The 24,391-nt window shown below is 29.1% G+C and overlaps 1 protein-coding gene across 11 annotated transcripts in view; it reads left to right on the top strand.

The window, feature by feature from the left end:
• Positions 1–24,391, top strand: part of LOC142319779 (lysophosphatidylserine lipase ABHD12) — an 82,070-nt gene that overhangs the window by 13,849 nt on the left and 43,830 nt on the right. Inside the window, exon 1 of one of the 11 annotated variants that reach the window (XM_075357456.1) lies at positions 14,918–15,145. The exons of 9 other annotated variants lie outside the window; for them this stretch is intronic. Coding sequence is in view for 1 of the 2 variants with exons in the window: in XM_075357457.1 (XP_075213572.1) it covers positions 15,143–15,145 (3 nt within the window). In the remaining variant the exon portion in view is untranslated. Of the gene's footprint in view, positions 1–14,917; positions 15,146–24,391 lie in introns of those variants that run through there. One more of the 11 variants, XM_075357457.1, reaches the window with a different exon arrangement.

Here is a 24,391-nt window from a genome sequence, read left to right as displayed (position 1 = left end):
TCAACTTCCAGCACAATAGGTGGTATATGTTTTTACTATTTTTTTGCAATAACACCTGAAGCTAATAAAAAAATGGGAGAAAAAACTACCTGGAAATTTATATATATATATATATATATATATATATATAATATATATATATACACATGTTGCTAGACGTTTTCTCAAAAGCCATTTTCCGAATAGACAGATAAATTGATGTATTTATGTTGGAGTTATTTACCTGTTTTAAATTATTTTCTTTCTTTTTGAAGATGTTTATATTTTTCATTATTTTAAGGTTTTTTATGAGTTTTTTTAAGGTTTCTCCCGATGAATTTTTCCCAAAAGCAAATTCCCAAATATGCTTTTTGGGTTTTTCATAAGAAAACTTGTAAAATTATGTAAAAAATGAATTTTCTATTTCTGCAGCCTAAATTTTTATTCTTCATTAAGAGTTCATTTATAAGCTGATCACAATTTTCAACTTTTTTGTTTCTAACAAAACCAGTTCCGACATCTTTGAATGACTTCCTTGCTGTTAGTTCTTTAGCATTCAGTTTGCTGTCAAATATATTTTCATGAATTAATTTTCGTATATGTGTCCCAATGAATATTCCCTCTTAATTTGGGTTCACTTATTTGTAAAAAAGCCTCAGCTATTTATTTAAAGCCATCTCTTATCTTTATCTAATGCTTTTACAGAATTCATTAGACCTAATTTTATGTGAAGAGGTGGTAAAATAATAGTATCTGCTTTGACAAGGGTAATAAGACATTATTTTCTTTCCCTGGAGTAAACTGATTTCTTTTTGGCTAGTCTTTAACTGCATAATGTTTATCTGTAGCCTGACTATCCCACAAACACAAGAAACACATATGCAAATCCACTCTGGAAACTGAGAAGAAGCCCTATCTATTGGTTTCAGGTCGGGAATGATTTGCCATTAGTGTTCATCATACTTAATAGCTTTTAAAATTTTTGATATAGTTTCATATGTCTCTTTCATTCCTACAGCATGTGCTAGCAGTATAGAAGAAAACTTATTCGAGTTATGCCACTGACATGTCTATATATGTCTGGCTTGACATGAAATGACATCATTCGACATATATCAAATACAGGTCTACAGCTTGCATCACAAAATAAATCGGTTGTGAACTTATTTTTATTGTTTGTTCCATGAATGATTGAACAAATAAGTTTAAGGGGTTATATCTTATTAAGAATGTTACTTGATGGGTTTTTTGGAATACATATTCAGATTCAGCATATAAAATACTATATAGAACACCTATTCCCTTTTCAGTTCAAAATTTTATGTTGAACTAGTGTAGTTAACTCCACTAATTTTTATTATCATTTTTCCATTGTTTTCAAAGTTAAATTACATTTTATGTTAAAAGATGTTTCCAACCTGTGGGCAAAATTAGTTATTTCATACTGTTAAATTTATTCACGATTCTATCTATCTTGTTTTTTAATAAAGTTAAATTTCAATATCCTGTATTCAATTTTTCCTTTGCATGAATCTTTTCAGAATTAAATTTTCTACATTTCTAATTGTGGAGGGGAAATACAGCTTAATTAACCATTTAACAAAGTTTTCTTACATTAACTTTTTTTTTCCCCAATTTTGTTTTTTACATCAGATATCTTTAAAACTAACTTGGAATCTAATTAACTAACTTGGGATCAATAAATAAAGTAAAGTAGGGTTACACCTTTTTCCATTATGCATTAAAGAGTTGTTTTCATTATGCATTCACGAATTATTTTTATCATCAGTTGCTCCACATAATTTTTTACAAATATACATATCAGATTATATATTAAAATCACAATTAAAAGTGAATTTAAAAATCATTTTATATTATACTTAAGATATAAAATTTAAAAATTTCTTCTAAATTGAAATTAAATTCAAAAATAAAAAATAATTAAAAAAAAAAAATTAATTAAAATTAAAAATTGCATTATAGAGAAATATGAAGTCATTTACTAAAATTAAGTTAAAAATTAAAAATAAAAATAATTTAATTAAATAAAAATAAATAATTTATAATTCACATAACTTTGGCTAGCTAGTCCACCTGGATTTCTATTTGTTATTTATTTTATTTTTAATTTTTAAAAATAATTTTAGTAAAAGACTTCATATTTGTATATGTGCGAATTTTAATTTCAATTTTAAAATTTAAAAATAAAAATATATTTTTATTTTTGATTTTAGTTTCAATTTGGGGGAAGAAATTTTAAGAATTATTAAATTTTATATGTTAAGTATAATGTAAAATGATTTTTAATTTAAATGTTAATTATGTAATTTGATACGTATTCTTGTAAAAAGTTATGTGGAGCAACTGATGATGCGAATAAATCATGAAAGCTGTGCTCTTGCATGCATAATGGAATAAGGTAAGTGTCATCCAATTTTTTTTTATTTATTAATTCTGTATTTAGGTTGATCAGATAAATACAATTTGCATATTACAGAGGAATATGATTCCCAAAGCAATTGACTTCAGGAAAAAAAATATATACATAAATAATATATAATATAAATATAATAAAATATAAATAAATAAATATATATATATATATATATATATATACACACACACACACACACACACACATGTGTGGGTATGTATAATTGCACACTACCTTGCAGTTGTATATATTAGAAAAATTCTTTTTTCATTTTTTTTTAACCAATGTTCACTAAAGTAAGTACATATATATCATTGAAAGGAACTTTTTGACATCATTTTTTTATATTGCATATATATAGAAAATGTTAAATTTTCAATTAAAATAAAATGCATATTTACTTTTTACTGTTAAATTTAACTCAAGTAGTTCTTGATCATTTTTTCATGCTTTTGGACACATCTTTTCTACTTCATCGTCTAATGAAGCAGTTGGTTTACTGCTAAAAAAAGGTAAAGGTTTGAGTTCTTAATACGGTACTGTTCAAGAATTATAGGTGTTTTTTTAGTGATTTTAGCCCCTCCTCATTCTAGGCCAATGACTGTACTCCCTTTACATATATTAAGATTTTTACATTTATTTACTACTTTTTTCATTTTAATTTAAAACTTATTGTTTAATTATAATGCTACACATTTATCACCCTCTTTCTATAGATCTATCAGCTGAAAATCCAAATATGTTTATATACATTCACAAAATTTAAAGCTGTCCATTATTTATTTATATAATATTTTTTTAAGCAGATGCTGAAACATCATCTACAATATTTGGTACTACTCAGAAGTAATGGTTATCTAATGCAATTAAAAAAGAAATAGATCCAATTTAATTTTAATGAATAGGGAATTGAGTTTTGACATAGATGTTGCCCTTATATACTAAACATACTGTAACCACATATATGGAATATTCTAAACCTAATGAAACACTATATTGTTAGGGTATAAATATTTATTGACATTTTTGTAGATTTTTCTTTCTCTGTTTTATCTGAGTTAGCGTAGATTTTTCTTTCTCTGTTTTATCTGAGTTAGTATTAGAATAGTGTTTGTTCTCCCTGTTAAAAAAAAATAAGCTAACTGCTAGCCCTCTCCCTGCAATTCTTAAACAGTTCCTAACTTAATATTTTTTTAATTATTACAGTTTTTCTTTACGTAGAAAATTCTATCAATTTTTGTATAAATTACAACTTGGATAGATACATGAATTAAATTTGTAGATATATCGTGTAAAGTAACATTTTTTTGAAAAAGTGGTGACTAAAAAACAGTGAAATTTCTAATTTTGTTAAAAGCTATATTCAAGCATTTTTAGGTTGCTGTTTATTGTGATTTTTTTTATAGTAGAATTAGGTATATATTCTTATAATAGTCATGAAAAAGCTCGTCTTTGAAAAGTTATATCTTATTTATAAAGCACTTGGAAAAATTGAGTTTTACCATATTAAAATTTAATTTCTCTGCATTCATTTTTTTCGTTCACAAGTTTAATTTTATTTAAAGGAAACTTATAAAAATTAAAGGAAAAGGAAAATTAAAATTATACATGAAAAACAAACCTTGTTCTTCATAGGTTTTCAAGTTAATGTAATTTAAATGTTCCATAACTCACTCTATTAATAAGTTGTAAAAAAAATGATTGTTTGTACTTAAAAACAGAATTTTATTTGTTGCCTTTTATTATTTTTCCAGTGGTCACTTTCAATATAGTAGTCATTTATGACTACTATATTTAATTGGTCATTTATGATTATGGCACTCATCATCAGTAGGTGTAGCATAGCAACTGGGTGTTTTGAATTAAATTGTTTTATATTAATGTTAACATTTATGGGAAGACGAACTGTATTGTTATTAGAAGATTTGAAAATATTTTTTAGTTTTCATATTGTCATGATTGGTTAATGTGGAATTTATGATGTAAAGTTCGATATCGTTTTGATACTTTAAATATTTGCCTCTAATAATTTAAGGAAACTAGTCGGAAAAGTTAAGGTAACATACAAGAGCTCTTTTTATTGTTTTTATCAGGTATATGATTCTTTCTTTTTCATTTCTTGTGAACAGTTTTTTCCTTAAGGAGGACATAATTTTTTATAGGTCTATGTGTACTTTAAATAAAATCACAACCACCAAAAAAGGTTTTATTGTAAAAGTGTTTGTGAATCTCCTTATTACAAATCAGTATGAAAAAAAAATGAATAATACAAACCCCTGAAAGACACTTAGTGTAAAGGTATCCGTCAAAAAACAACTGTTTGCCCAAATCCAAAAAATTGATATTTTTAAAATTATAAATGTTCACTCACCTCAGGGCTGTTGCATTTACAAAATAATAAATAGGAAAATAATGTTACACTAAATAGATGTTGCTCTTAATGGTTGAGTTGCTTGTTTTTTGCATGTTTATTCTAAACCAGTTTGTTACATTTTGAGACAGTTCTGTGGCGAGTGAATCTGTAATTTTAAAAATATCAATTTTTTTCAGATTGGGGACAAATAATTGTTTTTTGAAAGAAGAAAAATACCACAAAGTGGTTATTATCATTTAACACATTAGTTTTTTTAGTAAATGAAAAGTCGCAACCTTTCATAAGACTGGTTTTTAAGACTGAATAACACCAGTTTTCTTTTTTTACTCTTGTTTTTTTGGCAGAGATTAACTCAACTTTAAATGGGAGTCTTGTTGAAAGTTTAAAATATAAAATAAATATTAAATTAAGCATATTACAAATAAAAGTAAAAAAATTATACTTGCCTAGTTTTATTAAATTTAACTTATAATTAATTGATATTAATTATTAACTTCACTCATTACTAAAATTTAATGAAAAACTGAAAAAAATAATAATGAACTTTATAGAGTGATTTTTTGTGTTTTTCTCAGTTGGTATTCTTATTTTATTTTACTTTTACTTTCTTTATCAATTGAATTAATTTAATTCATAGAAGAAGAAAAATATTGAATTAAAATATTTATTTGTTAATTTAATAAATTTATTAAGTCACTTATATTATTTTTGGTACTTGTTTATTATAGTAATGAATAAACAATTAGAATACAATTGATTTACAAAATGAATGTTAACTAATACGTACAGAATCGGTTATCACAATTGTTCATAAAATTTAAATTAAAGCAATATCATTAGATTATTTATTAATAAAAATTTTATTAACTGTTCTTCATTAATAATAATAGTTCTGTTGTAGTTTTTAATTTGAAAATTACTGAAACAGGTTCTTAAAATTCGTTTTTGGCAGTTTTAATTGATTTTTTATGAAATGATTGTGTCAAACAGGATGAATGTATTTTACATGATTTGTTTTTACCATCAAAGATGAATTGGAATAGAAGTGTGACATTTTGTAGTATTTATAATTAAATGTTTTTAAATCTGTTGTAAAAGGAAGTTGAAATGATAGTTTTGTTTTAAAGTATCAAGTTAAAGAAATTATAAATTTTTCATTTCTATTACAATGAGTTTGAATTCTGGATTCAGTTGTATTTAATTCAAATTTTCTGAATTCTTGAATGAAACTACATACAGTTTAGTAATAATATTGTATCCTTTTAGTTCAGGAAGATTCTGATTATTCATTTCTTTCTCTTTATTTTTGCAGTATTTTTTTGTTGAAGCTCAGGTATTATATATATATATTTTTTTTTTGCTATTCATTTCAGCGGTTGACAAAGTTAAAGGTGTGACATATGTACTTAGTTTTAGTTTCTTATTACTTTTTTGTATCAGTTACGTACTTGTATGTAATTCATACAAATGTATGTGTTTTACTTATTGTTTGCTGTTAAGGTCATCAAGTATTGAGACTTTAATTAATCAGTTATTTGTTTTATTTTCTTTGTACGGTCAATGTTTCATCTCGGTCTGTGTAATCATTGTTTTATCTTCGGTTTGATGAGATTCCTAGGGAGTTTTATCCTATTGTTTTCTTACGTGTATTGTATGGTATATTGTCGATGATCAGGTATGATTTTTCTTCCCCCCCCCCTTTTTTTGGTAAGTTATTTTTATTTTAATCATTATCCTGCTTTTGTTTTGAGTCTTTGTATAGTAACAGGCTCATTGTATATATTATTAGGTTTATTATTTCACAAATTCAGCTGCGTCACTTATATTTTCCTTTGACCATCAAATCTCTAATATATATTGTCTTTGTTTCTGTTATTATTTATTTTATTTTTGTTGAGTTATTTTAATCCTCTATTATATAATAAGTAAAATTATATTGATTGGTTTTTATAATTTTTCAAAAAGTTTTCTATTTGATATATTTTCTTTTATATTCAAAAGAGGTTGAGTTTTAAAAAAGTCAAGCAGTATTTGATTGTTACAACATAAAATTGTTACAACTTAAAATCTTAAATACTACTGAGTTTTATCATCCTACAATGAGGATGTTTAGTGGGAACAAATAGTCAACCAACACCTCTTCGTAACATTGATTTATTTTCATCAGTTTACAATGAAATTTTTTTATCCTCCAAAACACTATTGTGTTTATTATGAAATAAAAAGCTTGCATTTGAAGATAATGAACCAATTGATGGGAAAAAAATAATAAATATTTTTATGTAATATCAAAGGTAGTTTTTTATATCTATATTTTTGTTGTGAGTTAATATTTATGAAAAACCTGTGGAATTACAGAAAATTATGCGTAAAACAACCCCATTTTTTCCCCCTATTTTCCAAGTTGTGCAGTTTAACATTCCATAACTTTTTAAGAAGTTATATTGAAATAAAATGTTGAAATGTGTTTTAGATCAGTTTTATATTTTTTTTCAGATTGTAAATGATCGTTTAAAATTAAATTTCTTAACTTTGGTTCTGATTTACGATGTATGTGTGTTACGTTATGTCTTAATTTATGTTAATTATGTCTTAATTTAGTTTTAAAATTGACAAAGGGTTGTAAAGCAAATAAGGGTTTTCATTAGAATTGCTGGCAATTTTAGCTATCTGTTAGAGAGGAGTATTGTCACTTCATGTAAGAATACAACAAACTACAGCCTGTGCACATAGCATATTTTTAAGTACCATTTTAATATAAAAAATAACGAGCAAGTTTTTTTTTTAAAAAGCCTGGATCTTAATCTAGAACTCTACATAATATCCGCCTACATTAAGGAACTTGTATCATGTGATCGATCAGCTTCTGGATTCCAACTTCATAGAAATCTGTCGCCTGAGAAGATAACCATTGCTGAATAGCTGTTTTGTCATCATCATCATCATCATGGCACTAAACACCAAGGTTCTGTTTTAAATGCAGAAACAAAGTGTGATTGTCACTGGGTGTCAGGAATGTACCGAGGGTGATCAATTTGTCCCTGCCAAATGACATGATGAGATGTTTGATGTGAAGAGTTGTGTGTAGTGAAGCAATATGATTCATACTGCTTCACTACACACTGAGAATACTGAGCATTCTGTTTTGGATTGCACGTTGCAGTTTAAAATCTCTGAATTTATTATTTCACCCTAACAAAAAATCAACAAGCAACGATTCCTGTCTATCCCAAAACACAGTTCACATGATTTTCCGGGTTGACATTGCTTGAACTTCACTTTCTTGGGAGATATTGAGTGTCTCCATTCTACGATCTGTTGTTTTGATTCCTGTGTAATATGATATGTCTTGTCAACAGTAACAATTCGACCTAAAGACAGATCACTTTCATTGCTCTATCTCGTGAGAAAATTAAAAGTGCAAACATTTGCTTTTTGCAACTCTGTCAGCATTTTTGATAACCAACATTAGCTTAACTTCTATTGATTTAAGTATACTAAGAGAATTTCATAGAGAACACTTCGTGAAATTAAAGAAAATTCATTACATAGTAATGAGATTGTAAACAGCCTATTCTCACGGATTTTCCCATTAATGTCTGCATCAGGTCGTCAGTAATGACAGATGGTTGTCAACTTTGTGGCAAATAGTGTACATTTTTCCAGCCCTTTTTAAATACCCTAATTCATTTTCTCAACATTCCATTGGACATAGTGTTATCCCCAAACACTTCACTAATATGTTGATGAATTTTGACTATTTTCATACCTATTACACGTAAGAAATGAATTACAGCACTTATTTCAAATCTGAGGCACTGTCTATAGTTATAGGCATTTTAAATACATACAGGAATCTGTAAACAAAGACTTACTATCATAATGGAGTCTGTAGCAAGCCCATATATGTAGTTACTCAGTGAATGTGCAAAATGGCAACAGCCATGCTCCAGCAGACATATATCAAAGCAGTACTTACTTAAATAATATTCTTGTAGTTGTTCGTTCAGTTCTATGGAAGCACGAGATGAACACTGTGAGACATCTACTTTTTTTCTAATAGATGGCTAAGATAGCCAGCAGTCTTAGTGTCTTTTCTATACAATCTTGTTTTCACCCCATTATTAATTGAAGTTTTGAAAGCATGTTTGTATTTATAGCAGTAGGGTTAAAAAAAAAACATTTTCTCCTTTCATTGAGAGTTGAAATGGTGATTTTTTTTTATCTACCTTATTAAACTTACCATTGGACTTTTTTTTTTTGTTAATTTTAAAACCACATTAATTTTAAATTTACTGAAACACTAATCTTTTATAATCACATAATAGTGTTATGCAAATTGAATCTGTACTATTGATAATTACTGGTAGCAATAAACATTTAAAAAATTGCCTAGCTTGGTAAAGAAATTATCCAACTGAAAAGAAACTTTTTTGTAGTTGTCATTGACTTTCATCATCTGCTGTAAGTCCAGTAGCATGCAATGGATTCAGTGAATTGCACTCAGTGTGTTTAGATTTGATGATCGGCAACTCATTGATTTAATACAGCTTTGGCCATTAACATTCTACTTAATTTCACATACTTCAATTGCAAGATCCTTCTTTCTGAAATATTCCAAATGTTGTACAACCATCAGATTTTAAGGAATGCAGATTTATTTCCGGTTTGACCCAGAATCTCTTTTTTTATTAAAACATAAAATAGTTATTATAATTTTTCGTTTTAATAATTGTAAGAAATGTATTTTTTGTTTGATACCATATTGAGTAATGTAATAATATTTATTTGTTTTTTCTTGTTAATTTAAAAAAAAATTAAATTTCCTAATAACAGCAGCTGTATGGAGCTGTTTTTAGGATTGAAATAACATTGATCCTAATCAACCTAAAAGCACGTTGTACTTTCTATATAAATATATTAATTCATTCCCTATTAAACATTGGTGGAAATGTTTTATCTATATTTTTTTATGTATGCTCTTTTGCTGGCATTATCCTTATTTTGGACATCAGTTTAATTTGACTATGACGTTTTTTTTGTCTTCAGTCATTTGACTGGTTTGATGCAGCTCTCCAAGATTCCCTATCTAGTGCTAGTCATTTCATTCCAGTATACCCCCTACATCGTACATCCCTAACAGTTTGTTTTACATATTCCAAACGTTGCCTGCCTGCAAAATTTTTTCCTTCTACCTGTTCCTCCAATATTAAAGCGATTATTCCAGGATGCCTTGATATGTGGCCTATAAGTCTGTCTCTCCTTTTAACTATATTTTTCCAAATGCTTCTATCATCATCAGTCTGCCGCAATATCTCTTCATTTGTCACTTTATCCACCCATCTGATTTTTAACATTTTCTTGTGGCACCAGATTTCAAAAGCTTCTAATCTTTTCTTCTCAGGTACTCTGATCGTCCAAGTTTCACCCTTCCATATAAAGCTATGCTCCAAACATATACTTTCAAAAATCTTTTCCTGACGTATAAATTGATTTTTGATGTAAACAAATATATTTCTGACTGAAGGGTTCTTTCCCTGTGCTATTCGGGATTTTATATTGCTCCTTCTTCGTCCATCTTTAGTAATTCTACTTCCCAAATAACAAAATTCTTCTACCTCCATAATCTTTTCTCTTCCTATTTTTACATTCAGTGGTCCATCTTTGTTATTTCTATTACATTTCATTACTTTCGTTTTGTTCTTGTTTATTTTCATGCGGCAGTACTTGCATAGGACTTCATCCATGTTGTTCATAGTTTCTTCAAAATCTTTTTTACTCTCAGCTGGAATAACTATATCATCGCAAATCGTAGCATCTTTTCACCTTGTACTGTTACTCAGATCTAAACTGTTCTTTAACATCATTAACTGCTAGTTCTATGTAAAGATTAAAAAGTAATGGGGATAGGGAACATCCTTGTCGGACTCCCTTTTTTATTACAGCTTCTTTCTTATGTTCTTCAATTATTACTGTTGCTGTTTGGTTCTTGTAAATGTTAGCAATTGTTCTTCTGTCTTTGTATTTGAACCCTAATTTCTTTAAAATGCTGAACTTTTTTTCCAGTCTACATTATCAAATGCCTTTTCTAGGTCTATAAATGCCAAGCATGTTGGTTTGTTTTTCTTTAATTTTCCTTCTACTATTAATCTGAGTGCTAAATTGCTTCCCTTGTCCCTATATATTTCCTGAAACCAAATTGGTCTTCTCCTAACACTTCTTCCACTCTCCGCACAATTCTTCTGCACAGAATTCTAATTAAGATTTTTGATACATGGCTAGTTAAGCTAATTGCTCTATATTCTTCACATTTATCTGCTCCTGCTTTCTTTGGTATCATGAATGTAACACTCTTTTTGAAGTCTGACAGAACTTCCCCTTTTTCGTAAATATTACACACCAGTTTGTATAATCTATCAATTGCTGCCTCACCTGCACTGTGCAGTAATTCTGCAGGCATTCCGTCTATTCCTGGAGCCTTTATGCCATTCAAATCTTTTAATGCGCTCATAAATTCAGATCTTAGTATTGTTTCTCCCCATTCATCCTCTTCTTCCTCTATAACACCATTTTTTAATTCATTTCCTCCATATAACTCTTTAATATATTCCACTCACTTATAGACTTTTCCTTTCGTACTATAAATCGGTGTACCATCTTTGTTTAACACATTATTAGATTTTAATTTACGTACCACAAAATTTTCCTTAACTTTCCTGTGTGCTCTGTCTATTTTACCAATGTTGATTTTTTTTTCCACTTCGCATGAAGTGAATCCACTCCTCTTTCGCTAGTTTGCACTTCCTGTTTATAGTATTTCTTAATTGTCGATAGTTCCTTTTACTTTCCTCCTCACTAGCATTCTTATATTTTCTGCATTCATCCATCAACTGCAATATATCCTCTGAAATCCAAGGTTTTCTAACAGTACTCTTTGTTCCACCTAACTTTGCTTCTGCTGATTTAAGAATTTCCTTTTTAACATTCTCCCATTCTTCTTTTTCATTTTCTACCTGATCCTTTTTACTCAGACTTCTTGCGATGCTCTCCTCAAAAATCTTCTTTACCTTCTCTTCCTCAAGTTTCTCTAAATTCCAATGATTCATCTGACACCTTTTCTTCAGGATCTTAAACCCCAACCTACATTTCATTACCACTAAATTATGGTCGCTATCAATGTCTGCTCCAAGGTAAGCTTTGCAGTCAACGAGTTGATTTCTAAATCTTTTTTTAACCATGATATAATCTATCTGATACCTTGCAGTTTCACCTGGCTTTTTCCAGTGTTTTTTCTTCTATTATGATTTTTAAACTGGGTGTTGGCAATTACTAAATTATACTTCGTGCAAAACTCTGTAAGTGTGTCCCCTCTTTCATTCCTTTTGCCCAGCCCATATTCACCCACTATATTTCCTTCTTTGCCTTTTCCAATGCTTGCATTCCAATCTCCAACTATTATTAAATTTTCATCCCCTTTTATGTGTTTAATAGCTTTGTCAATTTCTTCGTACACACACCATGCCTCATCATCAACATCATGGGCACTTGTAGACATATAGACGTTAACAATCATTGTTAGTGTAGGTTTTATTTTATCTTTATTACAATGATTCTATCGCTATGCATTTTGAAATAATCAGCTTTCTTCCCTCTCGTCTTGTTCATTACAAAACCTACTTCTGCCTGCCCATTATTTGAAGCTTAGTTAATTATTCTAAAATCACTTGATCAAATCATTTTCCTCTTCCCACTGAACCTCGCTAATTCCTACTACATCTATATTTATCCTATCCATTTCCCTCTTTAAATTTTGTAACCTACTAACCTTTTTTAGACTTCTAACATTCCAAGCTCTGCCTCGTAGAATGTTATTTCTTAATTTTCTGGTGACCCCTTCCTTAGTAGTCCCCACCAGATCCAAAAGGGGGGACTAGTTTATCTCTGGAATATTTTACCAAGGAAGGCGCCTCCATCTTTTTCATATATGAAAATGCAGAGAGCTACATTTTCTTGGAAAAAACAGTTTTCCATTGGTTTCAGCTGCGTAGTACTCAGAAGATTGAGTGATGTTGATATGGCTGTTTAAGTTGTACTGACCTACGCCCTTAACAACTACTGATAGAGCTGCTGCCCTCTTTTAGGAATCATTCCTTGGTCTGTCTCTCAACAGATACCTCTCCAATATGGTTACACCTTCGGTCCAGCTACTCTGTATTAATGAGCACTCCTCACCATTGGCAAGGTCTCATATTTGTAGAGGGAGTGACTGACTAAACATTTTTTATTAATATTTATTCCAATACAGTAATGCAATTCAGTGTAGTAAATAAAGCGATTCATTAAATGAAAAAAAAAAATTATTTGATAATACGCTCAGCATGTAAATCTGAGTTTTTAACTAATATATTATGTATATAGCATCAATTATTATGCTGAAAGGAACTGACCTAATCTGTAACTCATAGCGTAACATACTTAGTCCATCCATCTTACTTTGTCTTGGCATTTATCTCATTTTTATTTTTTTAATTTCACACTGGCAACTACAAGCTGATATCTATTTACAATTCATATTAAAAACTTATGATGAGAAATGAATTCTATAGCGTGTGAAAAGTCCCAATCTACCAGGATTCAAACCTAGAATTCCAGAATGAAAGATAAGACATTATTAATTAATCATTGGTGGTGTTGCAAGTTTTATTTTTTTAAAATTTTGTTTATAAATGTAAGTTATTTTAAAAATTACTCTATAATTAATTTGTAGAGACACATAATTATATAAAAACGTTTTATATATTATATAATCATGTTGAATTGTAAATGTAGTTGAGTAATTTGGAAATTGCATAAATATCATGCACATGTGCTCACTTACACTGTGTCCACTTTCTCTTAAAATGTTTTCATTGTAGTTGTATAAAAAACCTTGACATAGATGCTTCCAATGTGTGTGTTTTGTGTGATATGAATAAGATTAAGTTCATGTTTGGTAATATTTAATTTTTAGCTGGTCACTTTTTTTATTTGATTTTTATTTTAAACCAAGATTGTAGTAGTTGCTGTTTTATAGGATAGCAGTTGTACTGTACGAGTGTGTAATCTTAACTGTAGTGAATATGCTTTTTCTTATTTATTTATAGATAGCATCATGTTATTTAATTTGGTTGTGAGTAATTAGGTGCTTTGTTTTTTTTTTTAATAAAACATAATAAGATTTACTGTACGATTAAAATGTTGTCTTAAATATATAGACAGCATAAAACTTGAGTTGTGATTCTACTTCTAGAGAAATTCTGAAATAGTGTATTGCAATTACTGTCTTAAGGTATGTAAAGCTGACAGAGATTCTTTTTTTCTGAGATATAATATTATTGTTATTGATTCCCAATTATCATAATCTCAAAATATATATATATATTAATAATTATTATAGATTATTGGCCATGGTAGTTAACTATCCTTTAGAAACTCTTGACGGTTCAGGAATACTAATTTATTATGTATCTAATTTATTGCTGAAAAAGTAAAAAAAAATATTTGAAATAAAATGCCATTGTTTAAAACCATGTTTAATAAATTAGTTGTACGTTACCAGCATTTGGTCACAATTCCCACATGGTGTAATAAGAAATACTAGCATTTTTTGCTTTAGCAATTAGTTAATTAAAAAAAAAAATAATATGTAAATTAGTGCATTTGGGCATGAAATGTTTAAAGGTGTGTTGTTTCAAAAAAATAATTACAAAACTAATGTCAGTTACAGTAATTGTGTAATGTAGGTAAAATACTTGAAAGCTTATTTATTTTTAATTTATCTTCCCTTTTAATCAACTGATATAATTAATATTTCACACTTAGCATGCAGCATGTTCGTTTTACTTTTGTTTTTATATGAACAGCAATAAGTTCTTTCATATTTTATTTTTTGGGAACTATTTTATTATGTGAATTGGCTTTTTATTTTTGCATGATATTTAGGAGTTAATTAAAAAATTTATTTATTTTTTTTCATTTTTACTATTGATTATTACTTTTTTAATTAAAATATTTTGCATTTTTAATTACAGGTATAATAGATAAAATTAATTAAAATTAAAAATGAAAATTTCCATAAAATGTTTAATGTAATAGTAAATAATGATTAACAATAGGAAATTTAAAATAATTTGGAATTATATGCTTAAAAAAAGTGTATTTCTTTGCTCCTTACTTGTTAATTACATTCAATAATTAAAAGGCAGTAATTAAGATACTTTTTAATTTTAATTTTTTAATTACATTCAAGTATTATGTAAGAGCTGCAGAAGGGGTAGGAGGGGAGTTCTTCAAAGTAATGGAGTCTCATTTTAGGGATGGTGAGTTAAAACCGTAATATATGTTTTAATACTAAAGTTTCTATTACCTGTCGTTTTTTTTTTTTTTTTTTTTTTATAAAAATTACTTAATCTTCATAATGATTTGATATTTTTCAATCTTTTTGTCATCATTATTGTTTAGTATTGGACTGTTGATGTGAATCTGATATTCAACGTGCTTTCATATAAAATCCAAGGAATTTAATTTGAAATTTTAGGATAAAAAATTATTCATATTCCTGTATTTGATGATCTTGAGCCTAATTAGCTGTATCCTTATAATTTGCTTGCATTCCTTTTCTTATTTTAAAAAGACAAGGTTTTTTGTTTTTCTGAGCAGCTTTTTTTTGCACAGGTACAGTTCTTGTAAGCCTACCTAAATTTAAAATAAAACTAAAAAAATGTAAAATAAAATAAACTTTTAATTAAAAACAAACTTTAAAAAAATATGTCTTAAAAAATTATATTTTGTCATTTTTCTTTAAATGTTGATTTCTTGAAATCAGTACCAAATTACAGGTAAATAAATTGTTGGTAGTTCATTTTTTGTATGCCCACTGGCTTCTGAAAGAATGAATTTAAAGATGTGGAAAGTGTTACTTTTACTTTTAGTGTAATCTAAGTTGGTTTTATTATTATCTAAATGATTAAATGTATTAAGCTTACTTTTATTTAATCTTTTTGTTGTTAGTAATATTTATTATTAATGAATGGAACATTCTTAAAAAAAGTTGTGGTTATGATTGAAGCGGATATAAAAATTTGATTGTCTGAACATCAATTTTGGATCAATTCAGCATTCTCTCCCCCAATAATTTAAACATGTTAGCTTTATCTAGAACTAACTTCTTTGAGGAGTAAGTGAAGTCAGTTAAAGGAAAATATGAATGTTGTTTCCGTTAATGTTGGAAACTTGTGTTACGGATTCAGAGTTTGTATTATATTGGTGGTTTACATTCAGAACAAGCTAAAAAATCATAAAATTAAAAATATTTTATAAAATACGTGGGTGAATCAAATATAAACGGTAATTTTTTTAATAAATTTATTGATTAAATAAACATATACCATATACCAGTTTTATCATTTTTCTATATAGTCTTCTGTACGATTTACACACTTTTGCCAACGATTTGGAAGCTTGAATATTCCTTTTTCATCTCTGATGGGCATACCTCGTCTTGTTTCGGTAGGCGGCTTTTGTTGACTGTAGCAGCTGGCAGTAGCAAGCTGCATTCACTTTGTTGATTGTCGAGAAAATCAATAAGTAAATCTTTCCTTGAGTCAAAAAAAATTGTTGCAAGAACTTTTCTGACTGACAGACAGGTTTTGGGCTTCACTGAACAGCCCTCATCCTTCCTTTGCTACTCCTTACTTGCCATTTTTGACTTTGGAGTGTAATAATGGACCCATGTCTCATCACATATAACGATGCACCTCAAAAAATCGTCACCTTCTTGCCAAAATCAATTCAGAAGTCTCGCAGATCTCCAACCTGACCTGTTTTTGATTTACGTTCAACAACCTCAGAACCCATTGAGCACTATTAAGTCAAGATGATCAGTGATAATGGGTAGAGCACTCCCATAGCTGATACCCACTTCTGACGTGATTTCTTCAACAATGAACCAGCGATCGCTGGTTCATTGTTGAAGAACATCTGTGCTGTTCAAGAGATCGAAGGTGATCCCTTCGATCTCTTGAACAGCACGTATGTTGTCAGCTGTGAGATTTGCTTGACTTTGGCGTCTTCTATACACTTTCTTTTGTACTTTCAGTACACTTTATTGGCGTTAAAATACACTTTCTCACCCTATACTTTCTCACTTTGTTTCTGTACACTTTCCACCTGCGCTTAAATTGTCTGGCTCACATATACTCTGTTCTAGGACATTTTACCATCCCCAAACTATACTATTAAACAAGTTAAAATTTCTGTGGGTTTAACCCCTTCATTAGTTAAAAACTTTGTGATTATATGTTGTGCAGTAGATGATGGAACCTCTTCCTCACTCATGGCTGTACTGATGTCAGAACAGAACAGAGAGCTAATGAAGCTGATTCCCCCTCTCTAACACACCGAACATTAACCCCCCACTTTGCCATTCAGCTCAATTGCTGTGTAGAATTGTAAAATTACTGTTTAAATTTGATTCACCATTCTAAAGAAATATATAAGTATATGTCCACATAAAGAAATATTTTGCAGATGCTATGTATGAGTGGCTCATATATATGACTCCCAGTATATTTGGGATAGTACCCTCTTATATAAGATACATTTATCAAGTAGATGTTTTTAGAACCGCATTAAAGTAATGGTTACTGGATAGTGATGGTATTGAATTGTTTTTCTCACATACAGTCTAGTATCACCCAGCATCCAGTTTATAATTTAGTCTCACCCAGCACCCAGTTTATAATTCATCAATTTAGAATTTATCATTATATTTAGTTATTTATCATCTGGCTATATTCTTAATTTGATTTGGTACTCTTAAATTGCATTTTTGTTTTATTCTGCATCTTAATTAGTGCAATATTTAATTATGAAGAGAAGAATAACCTTTATGCTGTATGATTGATTTTTAGTACAAGAGAATAATATACAAGTACACTTTTGATATTCAGTGGAAAGTAAATAAGAATTCATTAAATTTCATTATTGTGAGCTGTATGTAGAATGCTTTTGTTATAAAAAATGTATGCTGGTATCCTCTACATAGGTAACTTTCAGCAGTATCTAATTTCTCGCTGTGTATTCTATCTTTTTTCTTTAATAAGTCAACTGATCTTAAGAGTAGTATCATCAAAAAAATATTAAAATGTATATATTCTTTCAGTGATAACTTTAAATTTAAAATTTTGTAAAATAGTATTAAGGTTCGTGTAAATTATTTTGCAAGAAATAAAAATCATTAAATCTTAATTTAAATTATATAAATATGAAATATTTGAGCGCCATCTTGAAATATTTTATAGAATAATCATTACTTACCAAAAAAGGTGTATTTGGACTGTTGGACTATAAAAACTGTATTGATTCACAAGCCTACAAAATTTGGGTTGTGGAATGTTTTTTAACTTTTGATAATTCATTCCTATGTTTTATTTAGTTTCTTTCTTTTTCCAGTTTAGCCTCCTGTAATTACCTTTCAGATGATACTTCAGAGGATGAATGAGGATAATATGTATGAGTGTAAATAAGGTGTAGTCTTGTACAGTCTCAGTTCGACCATTCCTGAGATATGTGGTTTTTTGCAAATTGCAAATTAAAAATTTGTAAAAAGGTGAAAAATTGCAAAAATGTGATACTATAAAATTCCATAAAAAAACATAAAATTTAAAGACATAAAACATTTTATTTTATAATAAATTAATACAATAGATTCACATTTTGGCTTATATTATTCATTCTTATAGCTAAACAGTTGGTGATCTAAAGAGCAGGGGGAGGTTGAAGATGACAAGATGGTGGGAGTGCTTGGCCGACAGGTTGTGACAAGACTTAACAAGATGTAACATGTATATTGGCAGCTATCCATGCCACTCATACACCATGCAACTACTATCAGTGCTGTTTCAACTATCAGCGTGCATAAATTGAGGTTTTTCTGTTCATGATCAAACGTGTTTTTGTCGGTGGAAAATATATTTTCAGGGCAGAAAATATATTTTGAAAATTAATAATTAAAAAATGAAAATTAATTAATAATTTTGAAAATGGGAAGCAAAGTTTGCATTTTTAAAATGGCTTCAAGAGGCTGCAAAACTTTGGCACCCCACTATGTTTGCTACACATGTGTTAAAGGATTTTTACGGTGATCAAAGCAAAGGCTGAACAAGAAGCATTCAGATTTGGAGTTACAGTGTTGTTGCGAGAGCCACAAAATCACACCAATGATTGTTAATTTTGTTCGACTGGTGTTCACATTTTCAATCTTAAAAATAAAAAATAAAATCATTTATCCAAATATGGAAGCCACTATGGTTCCTCATAGTCCAGACATACCAGTGCCAATTCCAACAGAAAATTTACCCGAAATAGACGGTTCCACAAGTGATTTAAATGAAGATAACATCAAGGGATACGAACCCAGAGATAGCTGTGCACCAGAGCTTTATTCACAGTCTGAACTAAATGATTTGGTTCAAAACTTACATCTGACCAAAGAAAATTCAGAATTGCTTGGGTTGAGGCTTAAAGAGAAGAACCTGCTAGTAGCTGGCAACTCATTTACCTAGTTGAGGTACAGAGAAAAAGATTTTCTTTCACATTTTTCAGAAGAAAGAGAATTAGTCTTCTGTACTGATGTTTGTGGACTTTTGACTCGATTTAACATTTCATATGAAAATACTGGTCAGAGACTGTTCATAGAATTGTTCAAAAGAAACCTCAGAGTTGTACTTCACAATGGAAATACATATCCGTCAATACCCTTTGGACATTCTGATCTTTTAAAAGAGGAGTATGTAATTTGGATTTCATTCTCGATAAAATTAAATATGCCAGTAGATTACATGATCCCAAAATAATGTCATTGGATATCAGATAAAATCATTGAATAAGAAATGATTGGCCAAAAAGAGCTTCATTAGAACCTGGAATCAAAAATGTGCTCTGAAACACTCTCATAAGTCCGAGTAAAGTTCTCCTTCCACCTCTGCATGTCAGGTTAGGCTTGATGAAGAATTTTTTCAAAGCCTTACCAAAAGAAGATAAATATTTAAATACATCTGTGACACATTTCCAGTCTTACAATGCCAAACTAAAAGGAAGTGTCTTTTGTGGTCCCAACACTACAAAACTTCTCTAAGATGGTAATTTTAAGAAACAAATGGAAGTTGCAGAAAAAGAAGCCTGGGGAGCCTTTAAAGATATAGTAACCAAGTTTCTAGACAATAAGAAGGATACAAACTTTAAATCAATCATTTAGAATATATTGGAGAATAAAAAAATTTTTACATGAGCTTGAAGGTTCACTTTCCAAATTCACATGTAGACTATTTTCCTGAAAATCTGGGTGCCGTTAGTGAAGAGATGAATGAGAGATTTCATCAGAAAATGAAAGAAATGAAAAGCAGGTATTAAGGAAAATGGACTACTAGATGATGGCAGAATATTGCACCGAGATGAACACTATAGAGAACATAGAAGGAAAAGGGTGAAGCAGAGTATAAGCTGTCCAAAGAAACTTTGACACATGGAATAAAATTATAAGTATTTTACATACTTTGACATTAAGGGTGGGCGAAGAGGGGTAGTGGTTTCCAAAGGCAAGACGTACCTCATAAAAATTAATTAAATAAATAAAATAATTTAAAAATGCAGTATAATAGAAATTAGGCTTATTTTGTGGCGATTTTCATTAGAAATTAAGGGGCCAATGACCCCTCTGCTCTCTTCAGACCACACAACTGTTTAGCCATAAGAATGCATAGTATAAGCCAAAAAGTGAATATATTATATTCATTTATTATTAAAAAAAAAAATTTATTGTATCACATTTTCTCAATTTTTAACTTTTTACAAATTCTGAAATTTGTGATTTGCAAAAAATTCTGATGTGATGGAAAAAAATGGTTATTTTTTGATTGCTAAAGAATACGTAAAAAATCAATAATCAAAATCTAAAAAACACTATCATCACAGGCTTGTATTATTTGATCAGTTCAGTTATACTATCCTTCTACACAGTTTCTACGATTACAAATTCATTTGTCAAAACAGAGTACTAATATTTATTCCTAGAAGTGATTTTAAATGATAGAAAAAAGTCACTTTTGAAAATAACCACTTTTTTGTTGTTCTAAGTTTTAATTATAGGGAAAATTATTAATTTTATTCCCAGTCAAATGATGAAATGACTTTTGGGTTGTAACATGTGACAGTGCATTATTGTGAAGATATCCAGAATGAGTATGACTTTCACTATGACAATATGACTGTAACAAAATTTCATAACTATCTAAGTTTATGAAAGATAAAAAATGAGATGAAATTGTGAACTGACAGTTCTGACAAACTACGAATTCATTGTAAGTTGTAGATCAAGCTCACTATGCATTACATTATACACATTCTCACCTATGTAATTGCAACTATTTGACTCATTCTCTCATCATTCTATTATTTATCTGACTGTGAATTTCAGCTGATTTTGCATTTCTTGGTTTTAAATAATGAATGAATAATATACTATATTTCATAATGTGCCTGATTTACTTCACTATTTTAATTTCGCTGAATAAAACATAAACAAGATTTTTTTCTCATAGTGATTTTGACAGTTTGCTAAAACATAGGTAAGTACCTATGCATTTATGCTTGAAATAATGTCTGGAACTGGGGAAAAGATGTTCACAAATGGCATCAGTGAATCCTGGTGCGTAAGTAAATCCAGAAAATAAATTGAATTTTATTTTGAAAGGAATTTTTGAAAATTAAATTTAAATTCATTGTGTACATTGTCTAAATTTTGTGATGATTTTACAGATAAGTATCTTACTCACTTATTTTAGAGTTTAGAACCAGAAGTTTAGAATTTGTAGCTGAAGTGTTTTTTTTACAAACACATACATTTTAGAAAAGGATAACCATCATTATCGACCATTTTGTACACTATTATTGCTGTTATTTAATCTTTATTTTATTAACAACCTGTCTCTAAATCTTTAACCATTCATTGCAACCCTTTTTGCATATATCATTCTAACTGTCATCTGAAGACAATTACTTAAAAGGATTTGAAAATTCTATAACAGTTAAAAAATTACTCAATTGATAGATTGTAAACATCTAACTTTAAATATGATTAAAACCATTGTATTGTGCTTCTCAGGTAGATGTAACATTGCTGATCATATGGATAGAATTATCATTAATGAGTACTATTTCTCTTGCCCATAAAGCAAAATTTGTGGGTGTTTTATTAGATGACAAGCTCTTTGGGGATGATTAAATTGCTTTAGTTTATAACAAAATTAAACTGTATTGTGAAGCTCTTTAATGAAGCATTAAGTTTGTGATCATTACTAAATATTTATTATGCTTATATACATTCTTGTCTGAAGGATAACTATTTCATCTCTTGCAGTTCCCTCAAAAAGTAAGAATACATCTTTTACATAGGTAGTCAGACCATTGTTTGTGCCTATAAATATGAATTGTGTTGAGCAATATTTAAAAGTTTAAATGTTAACTTGTACTTGTATTTATATTTATGAATGTGCAATATGATAAAAAGGATAGAATTTATTCTTAAAAATGCAGACAACACATTGTAGGACTTTCCTGTCACATGGTTAAAGTCGTGTTCCAGGAAAGTTGTACAACTGTGGGTAGTTTCTGATGCATGGCTTGTGTGTGTGTGTATGCGCATGCACACACACATACACACACCGGGTACTGAATCAACCAGGTGAATAAGTTGGAGACCAAGTCAGACCAAGTTACTTTTTTACCCTTTAAATATTATTTGTTACTTAATTCTACCTTTCACCTGTGACGTCACACCATAGCAAATGACTGCAACAGCTGTACGTCAGTCCTACTAACCTTTGAAATATTGAAGTAAATAAAATAATTAATATTTAATGTGTAAAAAATAATATGGTTGGCAACCCTGTGAGATTTCAAATTTCGCGATCCAAGAGGACAAAGGAGAAGGAAATTTCCCTCAGGGAAAGAGGGAAATTCCTAGATGGTGGACAGCATTCACTGTCACTTCTTGTGTGACAGAGGGTACTATTTGATGCAGTATGCCCACTTAGCCACTAGTTAAGAGCATTTTTTTGAGGTGGGGGTGTGATTTTGTAAAAAGTGTTTTTTGCAAATATTGTTATTTTTTAATTAACAAATGTGCGTAAGAAAAATGTGACATTAATTATGCAAAATCTCAAGATTCCGTATGTGACCTTGCTCTACAATCTCATCCATTGACCTTTTAAGTTGAAAATTTAATGGCATCAATGTCCCATATTTAGAAGTAATCTGATGCAAGTTTGGTCAAAATCAGCCCAGTAGTTCTGAATATACAAGGAGCGCAAGATCGAACCCACACATGTACATATGAACATCAGGAAAATTTTCATCTGGTTTTTTGGGTTCCTTAGATATCAAAACGTCAATATCCAGTGAAAACCACATATGCCCAAATTGGACCAATTATAATACTTTCCCTTCTAGAGCTATAGTTCTATGTTGGTGGGAAAGTAAAAGTAACAATTCTTCCGCTTATGAGAATGAACCTTATTATACTAGTCATTTTTTATAAATTACTGAATCATTTTTAAAAAAATCTTCTTATCAATATTTAAAATAAAATAAAAAGATTTTATTTTACAGAAACAATATTACTGAATGGATGAACTTTAAATAATAACAATTTAAAAATAACAAAAATCCTGACTTTACTGCATTTTCCTCAGTGTGTACATAAATATGTGCTCAAAATAATTTTCAATTACACCTTCTGAGATGTGAATTATTTTGTAGAAATTTGTTATATTTAATAATATGTTTACTTTATCATTATTTCATGTGTTCATGTTTTAAATAATTAATATGGACTTAAATCATAATATTTTTTATCTGATAACTTACATGTTGGTATTTATAATTTATCTTTTAATGATGTGATTTATATAATGTATTATTATGTAGTGATCAGAATAAAAAATTTATTTATTTATTACCCATATAGTATCATATTTGGTTTGTTTTTATGAAACAAGTATAATTTTTTTTAAATTGAGTGTTACAAAGTGAATGAAATACGGATCATTAAAGCTATAAAAAAAGTAATAAAGAGAGACTATAAAAAAAAATATAAGTTATAATGACATGTTCATAATGTTCTATGCATTTAGAGAAAGCAAATGGCCTGAAATAGAGCTTCAAACTGTTAAATGGGGCCTTGAATTACGCTGTGTAATCCTTAACATGCATTCAAATTTATAATAGACATTACTGAAAACATAATTAATTTTTTTCATGTAGTACATATAAAAAAAGCATCACAAAATTTTAAATTTTTTAGCTTTAATTATTAACAAAATATTTTTATTGTAATTTGTATTTTGCAAACCGGTGTAGCCGAGGTAGTAGTCCACCTCGCGAAATCCCCTCCGGACCCAAAGCTCAATCCTGGGAACAGACCTCTCGTCCAGGTTGCTCTGTGTCAGGGATACATCGCCCCACATCGCTTGCTATTCCTCCAGGAACAATCTATGGGCATCAGCTTT

The sequence above is a fragment of the Lycorma delicatula genome, chromosome 2, assembly GCF_047948215.1.
Source record: "Lycorma delicatula isolate Av1 chromosome 2, ASM4794821v1, whole genome shotgun sequence".
NCBI lineage: Eukaryota > Metazoa > Arthropoda > Insecta > Hemiptera > Fulgoridae > Lycorma > Lycorma delicatula.
This window is presented reverse-complemented; position numbering and strand designations above follow the sequence as displayed.